The sequence below is a fragment of the Eulemur rufifrons genome, chromosome 18 (assembly GCF_041146395.1).
Source record: "Eulemur rufifrons isolate Redbay chromosome 18, OSU_ERuf_1, whole genome shotgun sequence".
Lineage (NCBI taxonomy): Eukaryota > Metazoa > Chordata > Mammalia > Primates > Lemuridae > Eulemur > Eulemur rufifrons.
In genome coordinates this window covers 32806350-32816258 of record NC_091000.1, presented here as the reverse complement: position 1 = coordinate 32816258, position 9909 = coordinate 32806350, and the positions used below count along the sequence as shown (strand labels likewise).

The 9909-nt window shown below is 47.4% G+C and overlaps 1 protein-coding gene across 2 annotated transcripts; it reads right to left on the bottom strand.

Annotated features, from left to right (window-relative positions):
* Window positions 1-2004: 2004 nt before the first annotated feature.
* Window positions 2005-5586, bottom strand: POU4F2 (POU class 4 homeobox 2). 2 transcript variants are annotated; one of them, XM_069493415.1, is made up of 3 exons: window positions 5232-5336; window positions 5062-5090; window positions 3679-4630 (listed from the first exon to the last, which is right to left on the bottom strand). In XM_069493415.1, the coding sequence occupies exons 1-3, from the start codon at window positions 5334-5336 to the stop codon at window positions 3679-3681; spliced, it is 1086 nt and encodes a 361-aa protein (XP_069349516.1). The 2 variants fall into 2 exon arrangements, with proteins under 2 accessions (XP_069349515.1, XP_069349516.1); XM_069493414.1 differs by having other exon boundaries at window positions 2005-4620; window positions 5058-5586.
* Between the last annotated feature and the right edge of the window lie 4323 nt (window positions 5587-9909).

The following is a 9909-nucleotide window of genomic DNA, read 5'->3' as shown; positions in this document are numbered from 1 at the left end:
AATACAGTTTTTTGGGGTCACTTTCCTCACACAAATCTTAGACATATATGCATATATGCAAGCTATCATGTACTTCAAAATGTATTAAAATGAATAAACTCTTATTTTACTTTTGTTCAATATATGTCTCAATTTCTACTACTTTTACAATATTTCTCTCTTAAAGATGCCACGTTTGTACAAATGAGACAAAAACTCACTTGTCTTACTTCCCTCCAACTAACTCCCCTTTCCCTTAACACACATACCCTAGCCCCTTCAATAAAAATCCACTTATGAGAAGGGAAAGATGTTATTTATTGAAGATAATTTTTACCCTAGATCAGTAAGCCTCATCTGTTATACGTTGAAACCATTTTATTCATTTTCTCCACTCTGGAAAAGGTAAGAAGTCCGAAAGTGAAAATTCTCTAGCTAGCTAGAAACTGCTTGGTTAAGGGTGTGCGGGAGTGGGGCTGAGCCCTATGTTACTATCCATGGTGCTGAAATCAGTACTAAGCATAGTGAGATTGGAGGCTGGCTATTTCAAAAGACTTTCAGGAAAACTGAATCTAGGAATAGGGAGGGAAATGGAAGGAGAATCTTTCAGCTTCTAAAACATAGAAATAAAATTAAATCATCAACATTATCATACTTGAATTCACAATTCTTTCTTTTAAATCACTAAGTTTCCATATTTTCTTAGTCACTTATGCGATGTGTCTCATTATTTCTAAATGAACACTTGGATTTTGTTTCTTCAGCTGTCTCCCTTACTTCAGTAATAGAAAAAGAAGTCCTTTCATCCATTATCCATCTAACTTTTACAATAAGTTACATATAGAAATTATGATCAGTTTTCTAGCAACATTTAATCCCTTCTGGAGCCACTATAACAATTTTCATTGACTCAGAGAGTATTTCTTAACTTGGTCTCCAAAATAAGAAACATCCCAAGACAGTTCCCTACCAGAAGGGTCACAGCTCAGGTTGGTGGAATTATCCCTGGAAGATGACCTGGTTCCTTTCTCTTGTTTGATCTATGGATTAGTATGATGTTCTCATACTAATTAATAGTATGAGGTATTGATAACATAAATATTTAAGCCAGAGGTTTATTGGGGGAAAAACTTTGAAAACATGGTAGCAATGGGGAGATGTCTTTAACTATAAGGACCAGAAAAAGAAATGTCTGTATCAAATGAGCAGAATTTCCTTGTACCAGTGCCAGACCAGTGTTAGGCAGACTTTCACCAACTCTGGTGTCAGGGCAAGTCACAGAAGGACGCAAAACTTTGCTGCTTCTAACCACACAGGATTTCTTCCAGCCCTATTCCACTCTTGCAACAATGTGAGTTTTCTTAGAGGTCATGGAAAATAAAGAGATAGAGGTAGAGGCAGATATATATAGATATAGATACATAGATATAGAGAGAGAGAGAGAGAGAGAGAGAACCTTACTTCCTAAGCCAGAAACCTAGGTACTTTCTTCTCTGTCATCATTGCTGTCCAGGAGTGGTGACTGAACTGAGAACTATGGTGGGCCAGGTTCTGGGCCTCAACCAGGGTGACCTTCCCCTCTAACCAGGCCCCTGGCTCTTGCCACACCCAGTCTCCTAGAGCTGCTGAAAAGTGAGCTGAATTCCTTTCTTACTTTTACTCATGGGAGATGAGAAAGAATGTGTGAAATTGCTTCTATCTGGTATCTCTGCTTACAAAGATTCTCTTTGCAGAATCATTGCATGTTTGGAGAAAGAACTCCAAGGGATGTATTTGGAGCCAAATATCACAATTTCTTTTGGGCAGAAAAGCAAAGCACCTGGTAAGATGAGACGAGCTCTCCCTTTTAAAAGATTGTTTTGAAAACCTTGTTATTTTATACTTTACCAGAGAAACACCCCCTACTAAGTCGAAGACATACTTTGACAACAACCACTCCTAATAAACCATCAAAATGTACTTCTGCCTTTAAAAAAATCACCCACCAAAATAATTCCCACATAAATGATTAAAACAACATCACACTTTAAAAGCCATTTAATTTTAATAGCATATTTCAATGAAAAAAGCAGCATACTTTGCCAATAAAACATTAAAATTATCTCTTCAATGTAAGACAATCAAACAACACCAAAAATAACGTAATACATTACTATAGTAAATAAACCATCTATTAAAAACATGAAACCAGGTCATATACAGAACCCAAGACTTTGGAGAACCTCAAATGGAACAGCAATACAGCAAAATTTGTAAGAATATATCTATATGTGCATCATTTTGAATGAAATATTTACAATAGATAAGGTACCAGCCATCAAGTACCTAATTTTTTTGTTGTTGTTCCAAAAGAATTTTTCCAAACAATGTGAATTTACAAGCAGTGCACTGTCTTTCTTATAGTTCAAATTAGTTTTCCTACAAACAAACCTCCAAAAGGAAAAACAGAAGGATTCCTATTAATATAAATTTTAAAATGCAGCCAACAAAGCAATTGAAAACTGGAAGATTGAAATACCTTGGTGAAATCTTAAAATCTGGAAGGGCAAACACCAAGTGGCAAATGCACCTAAAGCTAGAAAATGATGCATCATTCATGCTTCCAACTGCTTCTTCTCTTCTGTTAGAGAGGTGTGTGTGTGCGTGTGTGTCTGTGTGTGTAAGGGTGAGTGAAAGAGCTCGCGAGGGGACAGTGTGGGAATCCCCATTAAATATGTAACAAAGTAAACAATACTTTGGACAGTGAATCAGGTCTACACGATTTAGACATCCATTACTGAGTGTCAACTCACAAATCAGAACACTACCAGTAAAAAACAAAGAAAAAACAATCGTCATTTCAAAGTGAGAATATACAAATGAGCCCAAAGGAACACAGTATAAGAGGAAAGCTGTAAAAATTCAGTAAACTCATCAAACAAAATTCTTTGAACATCACTAGCTATATGTTTCCCCCCTCCCTTTTAGGCTAAAGAAGTTTAATTAATTAGAATGTGCACAAAATTAAGTTGCTAGAGAGATAAATTAATAATTTACAGAGGGTTGTTCTGCAATAATCTAATAATAGCTTTCAAGATCAGTGAACACAGCAGGCGTAACTCCTTTCTTAAGCATTAACACTTCAGAGAAGGAAGAGGGGGGTAAGAACCACAATAAAAATATATATATAATATACAGTGTAAATGCAGAAAATCTGCCATCTTTTTTAAAATTCAAAATACTTTAGAGATGTCTCTATCACATTAAGCATCAACTCTAGTTTAAAGTTTTAGTCCTAAATCAATTTCTATTTCTGAAAAATAGCTGCAAAGTGTACTTTCAAACTTGAATAATGGTGACGTCTGTAAGAATAAAAACAAATCTTACTCGATCATTCCTGTGGACTTTTAAAAGGCTGTCTCGCCTGCCTTCCTGCAAACAGCCACACTTCCTCTGAAGAACCGAGGTGGGGATAAAAGGGACAACTTTGCTACTGACAAATCCCATCTTTTCTTTTTCTTTCCTTTGAGAAACCGTTTCACATTCTTACCGACTTGGGCTCAGTTGCTCGCCTGCTCGCTCCCTCTGCAATCCTCAATTTGATTGGATTCACATTTACCGGAATTGGTTCTGGTGGCCAAAAGAGGAAAGAGTCAAGAGAGAGCAGGAAGGAAATGAGGGGACGAGGAGGGGACCGTCCCTGGAGAGGCCAAAGGTCTCCTAAATGCCGGCGGAATATTTCATTCTTTTCTGTTTCTGCCTCTGGTTGCAGAACCAGACGCGGACCACGTTTTTCTTAAGGTCCAGCTTCTCCGCTATGGCGGCGATCTTCTCCGAGGAGGGCCGTGGCTGGATGGCGAAGTACGCTTCCAGCGAGCGCTTCTCCGGCGCGGCAATGGACGTGCGCTTGCGCTTCTTCTCTGCGCCGTTGAAGAGCTCAGGCTTGGTGAGCTTCTCGCGATGGGACTTCTCGGCCTCCTCTAGCCATGCCTGCAGGATGGGTTTGAGCGCTATCATGTTGTTGTGCGACAGTGTAAGGGACTCAAATCTGCAGATGGTGCTCTGGCTAAGCGAGCCCACACCAGGGATCTTGAGGTTAGCCAGCGCGGAGCCCACGTCTGCCTGGGTCACCCCCAGCTTGATGCGTCGCTGCTTGAAGCGCTCGGCGAACGCCTCCAGGTCCCGCGGGTCGGCGTCCACGTCGCTCATGCAGCCCATGTGCGAGGGCAGCCCGTGCGCGTGAGCCATGCTGAGCGCAGCTTGGTGCATGGGGTTCATGGTGGCCATGTGCGGCGCGTGAGCCGGCGTGGACACCACGGCGCCGTCGGGGCCCGCCATGGCGCCCAGGGCCAGCCCTGGACTCAGGTGCTCCAGCAGCTCGCCCTCGAGCGCCTGGTGCGGCTGGTGGTGGTGGTGGTGGTGATGGTGATGGTGGTGGTGCGTGCCCGCCAGCGCGGACGGGTGCGAGATGGGCACGGATGAAGAGGAGGCGGCCGACGTGCACGGGATGGTGTTCATGGTGTGGTAGGTGGCGTCCGGCTTGAAGGGGCTGTGGTGGGGCGGATGGTGGTGGTGGCTCTTGCTCTGGGAGACGATGTCCACGGCCGCCAGAGCCTCGGCGCGGGCCAGCAAACTCTCATCCAGCCCGCCGAATATATTGCTCTGCAATTGCAAGTAGAAGGCACACATTACGCTCAGTAGGGAATTGTGCGTGCTCTCTCCGGAAGCCCCGGCCCAGGGCTTAACACTGCCGCCGCGCCTACAACATTCCCAGAACGTTAAAATAATAATAATAATAATAATCCTGAAAATAGGAGCTGAGGAGAAGGAAGAGGGAAGCCACCGAGAGAAGCCGAGAGTGAAGGAGGAGGAGGAAAGTGAGCCTGCAGACACAACACAGCACAACACGCGCACAGGCAACATCCCAGGTCATAAAAATTAATATGAAAGGCAAGACCCGCTGAATACTTAAGAGAGAGAGGGGGGAAAATTGGTTGGAGGTGTGGGTGATTTGCTGTGCAGACATGAAAAAAACATCAAGCAGATAAAGGGGGCTGTCAAAATGTGCCTTTAAGCGGTGATTATGCAGAAATACTCACCGGTGGGGTTGGAAGACAGGCTCTCCGCATCGCCTCCGAGGCCCCGCCACCGCTGCCGCTGCTGCCGCTGCTACTAGAGCTGCTGCTCCGGCCGCCGCCGCCTCCGCCGCCGCCGCCACCGCCACCAGCATTGCTCGAGCTGCTGGGGGAGCTGGCCGTGGGGGCCGTGGGCGCCGAGGAGCCGGGCGAGGCGCTGTGCAGTGCCGAGTACTTGGGCTCCACGTGCAGGCTGCCGCCGTGAGGCATGCTGAACGCCTGCTTGCTGTTCAGGGACATCATCATCATCTTCCCGCCCGCCGGGGCGCTCCTCGGCAGAGCACTCACTAGCCTGGGCTGCCGGGACCCTGCCGGGAAGTGCGGGGCGGGAGCCGGAGCTGGGAAGGGCCGTAGGAAGTTGCGCTCACCCGCCGCAGCCTCCCGGCTCTGCACCCCTGATCCCGGCTACGCGGTCCTCCGCCGCCTCCGCCGTCAGTCTGAGCGGATGCCGGGCTCTGCTTGACGCTGGCTGCAGACCTCGGCGCCCGAAACTGGCCCTGATCCTCGCGGCCGCCGAGTTATACTCCCCTCTCCCCGCGCACCCCCTCCTCCTGCACGCCTCCGCCCTCCCCTGCCAGGAAGCGCCGGCTCCTGATGGCTTTCTCGCGTTGCCCCTTCTCCTCTTTGCTCCCCCTGGCAGATCCTTTCTACTCTCCCAGCACTCGCCTCCCGCTCCCCCACCGCGCCCTCCGCCTCCCCTTTTTGCCCCCGCCCCAGCTCGGTTGCCACCGCCCCTTCGCAGCGCCCCGAGGCTTCTACTTACTGTAGCGCCCCCGCTCAACCCCACCCAGCTGTCCAGGTCGGTGCTCCAGTCGCCAGGCAGCGCCTACCTAAGGGCGGGCCTCCACCCCTCCGGTTTCTTCTGCCCCGGCTCTGCCTCGCCAGGAAAAGAAACTCCTAAATAAAGTTGCGGCCCAAGCCAGCCTTGGGTGTGTTTTTCCCTGGACTACTCGGAACGCCTCTTACCTGGCTGTCTCCTCCCCCGCCTCTTGCTTACTACTAAGTTCCAGGCTCCCGCCCCCACTCGGCCCTCCCCTCCTTTCAGCTCAGGTGACCCTGATCCCAGGCTCTCTCGGCCACCGCTGAGGACACAGACTGTACGGCCAACCGGGTCGTCCGCGCTGCTTTGAGCTCCCGCTCTGCTGCAAGCGGAGGTCGGCGCTCAGCTCTGAGCCCCCTCGGCCCGGCGGGTGCCTGGTGCCGAAGAGACATGGGGTCGGCGGGGCTGCAGGGCTTTCTCTCACTCGATTTCTCGCAGCTCTCAGCGGATTGGACAGCCGCGGAGCCAGCTCGGGTCGCCTGTGCGCATGCGACTCCCCCCTCCCCAGTGTCTCTCCCCACAAATACACGCACGCATACACACACACACACACACACACACACTCCTTTCGCCCCCCTTTTCTCTTCCTCGGATGTTCCTCCTCCTCCTCCCTGTATCCAGTACAGTGTGAGTTGAGTCTTGGGAGGATCCACTGGCAAACCCTGTCACTGGATTTATTATTCTTCATTAGCCACAATCAAAGGAAGAAGGGGCAACTGACACAGAGAGAGGGAAGGCCAGAAATTACAGAGCGCATGTGCTGCTGAATACCAGCCCCCCAACACACACACACACACACACACACACACCCTCGGGGGCTGGCACAAGCCCCACTTATCTTCATTTCCACAGCCGCTCCATTCGCAGAGAGCCTATTTTTAGCTGACACTTGGCTCGCACTTTTGTCCCAGTGCGGACCACTTTTCCTAGAAGTGGACACGCGCTCTTGGTTCCAGTGGCAAAAGGAGACAGCCTCTCCTACACACACACACACACACACACACACACACACGCACAAGCACCTCGCCTTCATCTCCTCGCTCCCATCTTTTCTCTACTTCCCCGCGATGTTGGGGGCTACTGTCACCTCCCCAGAGCTCAGAAGGAGCAGGGTGCAGGCGGGGGTGAGAAGGTCCGGCGACTCTGACATAGGAACCCGCGGGTGGCCCTACCGGACGGGGGTGACGGGAGCAGGTGCAGGCACTGGGCGCCTGGGGAAGGCGAGCAGGTGCGAGAGCAGGCGGCAGGCCTGAGAGGCGCTGGCGCGCGCTGGGACAAAAACAGAGTGGAAAGGAGCGTGGAAAAGGGGACCCTCGGGTGGTCAGGGCCCGGAAGCCCCGAGGCGGCGGCCACAGAAAGTAGAGGACCGCCTGTCCACCCTGACTTCAGCTGGAAGGGATGGCGGGTTCAAGCTGGGAGCACTGTCCTCAGGAGTCGACAGAGTACCTGGAAGGCAGCAGCAAAGAATGCGCGACGGGCTCTGTCCATGGTCCTTAATCCCCTTCGGCTTTCCTTCGATACTCTTGGGCTTGCCTCTCTCTTCCGCTGAGTGGAGGAAAATAATAAATAGTAGCCGAAGGGGATTCCAACGATCAGTGTTTCCGAGTGTGAGCTCGGGGAAGCCTGGACATGGGACAGGGAGAGAGGGATGTTGACATAAATGAATGTGGCTTGTGCCGGACGGTTCGAGTAAGTGCTTAGGTGTTTAATTTCTACCTCAACAACAGCCAGGGTAATTTCCAAGGAAACAAAAAAAATGACATTGCACAGCTATCACTGTCTCAAGCTTCGAGAAATGAAATAAATCAAAGTTAAAAGCTTGAGTATCATTTAATTATAGTGCGAATAGCGCTTTGAAAGAAGTAGAACAACATCTCTAAACAAATTATGACTGGGCCAGGAAGGAATTATTAGATTGAAATTTCATTTAGGCTCGGGAGACAACGCGCTTCACTGTGTAATCTGCTATGCCTCATCTGATTTGTATGCTTAATTCAGCTTGACGAATTTATTAGTTTTCATAATAGTGAAAAAATTGAGCAGCACTATGGACTAATGCATTGTGTGTACTATAAATTGTATGTCATCGTGGAAAGGCTGAAGTCTATAGAAATCTTTTATTAATGTCGGTATAAGAAGGAGGATTTTCATGCAAGCCGTGGAGAGGTTCATGCCAAACTCCACTGCGCTGAGTCTCACTGGTCCATTAACATATCGTCATACTAATTAGACTACTTCATCAGTGATATAATTTCAAACTTCAAATTATGTTCTAATTAACAAGGGTTGTCCAATTTGCTTAATCTTCAAAAGGCTTTAGATGGTCTAATTAGTATTAACTGTTAAGCATCTTTAAAGCCTAATAAAAATCTATAAAATATTTTGGGTGGGTACTGTGTAAGGGCCAATGGGCCAAAGTGAGAATGGAGGAGGAAAATAACTGGAAGACAAACATCCTCATCTACTTAGTTCTCTGAGACTATTATAGTAAGTGAATCACAGCAGAAACTTGTGGGTATTGCAACTCCTAAATAGTGTGTTTATGTGTTTAAATAAAGGCACAAGAATATCAAGGAGAAAAACCACATGGGGAAAAAATTCTTCTCTTTCATTAGGTGCCTAATTAGATGTAAAGTAAAAAGCAACCCTGAGGAGTTTCCCAAGCATTATTGTGGCAACAGTCTGCTGAACTTGAATTGCAAAATCAAATATTTGGGGTGTTTTGAACCTCTCTCTGTCCCCTCCCCCTTCATTGAGCTTAATTACTTGCAATAGTTGTTTTAATGTATGTTGTCACCTGGGAGTATTGAGAAATGCATATCGTTAATATGAATTAATCTTGATTTTAATAGCAACTGACAACTGATCTCCAAAATGCTAAACACTTGTCACCACTTCATATGGTAAATAAGGTAGTATAATAAATTCATGAAATAGAGAGGGCACTGTTGAAGTGACTGGACAAACTTTGTTTGATATAAAATTTATTAACTAAAACTATTTTAAGCAAGAAAACTCCCATGAGAATTTTTCCTGATAACTAAAATCCATATATTATTAAATTAATTTTAAAATACATCTTTTCATCTCTCTGATATTTCTCACTGATATCGGAATTCCATACAGGGGAAAAAAAGAAAGCCCTTTGTTTTCTAATTATCAACTTGAGCTAAATTAATATGTGGTTGTACAGCAATTCAAGTGTTATTTACCTGTATTGCTTTTCTCCTAGAAAACATACATTTTTTAAAAGTCAAGTCACAGAGTTAGACTTTTCCCACTCAAAGTGAAAAATGAACAACAGTGATTGTGTTGCATTAGAGGAAAAAAGCAATCGTTCCTTCGTCACCAAGACTTGCAATCTTGCAGTCTCTCCTTTCAGGAGTGTCCAGAATACCAACTCGTTGCGGTGATATCGATAAAAACCCATTTCGGTTTTGCCCACAGACATTGCTGCAAAGTGCTCCAGAGAGTGTGGAAACTGCTCTGTGAGGAAGAAAGGCTCCAGCCCGCCAGTTAGCAGGGGCCACCCACCTCTTGGGTTTATTGCCAATTGGAAAGTTAGCAATAAACCCAAGGGGTGGAAGCAAATGGTCCAAAATCCGAAACCTGCTTCTTACGACCTCAACACGCCCTTCCATGCCCAAGCCCCTATCCGTACTTGTGCCTCCACACACCTACAGACCCTACCTACTAAACGGAAAATAGAGACGTGATTTTTCAAAAGCAGTGAGATGGAAAACGGATCAACTGTGTGACTGCAGGAGGCGCTCCTTTCTTCTCGCCAAGCCTCTTTGTTTGACAATAGTTTCTGTCCTGTCCACTGGCAGATGGGACAGAGGTGAGCAGCCTCCCTTGGACAAGGCGGAGTAGCTGGGGGTTCCACCGGGGCTCCCAGGCAGCGAGGACCGGCAGGCAGTAGGCTCCCTCCACCCGGAAATCGGCCCGCGCCCGGGAGCCATCCTGAGGGGAGAAATCACTGTCTCCTCCTTGTAT

Coding starts and splice junctions, on each gene's coding strand:
- POU4F2 (XM_069493414.1), bottom strand. CDS start 5,342: ATGATGATGATGTCCCTGAACAGCAAGCAGGCGTTCAGCATGCCTCAC. Junction 4,621..5,057: donor CCTGTCTTCCAACCCCACCG/GTGAGTATTTCT, acceptor TTGCAATTGCAG/AGCAATATATTCGGCGGGCT.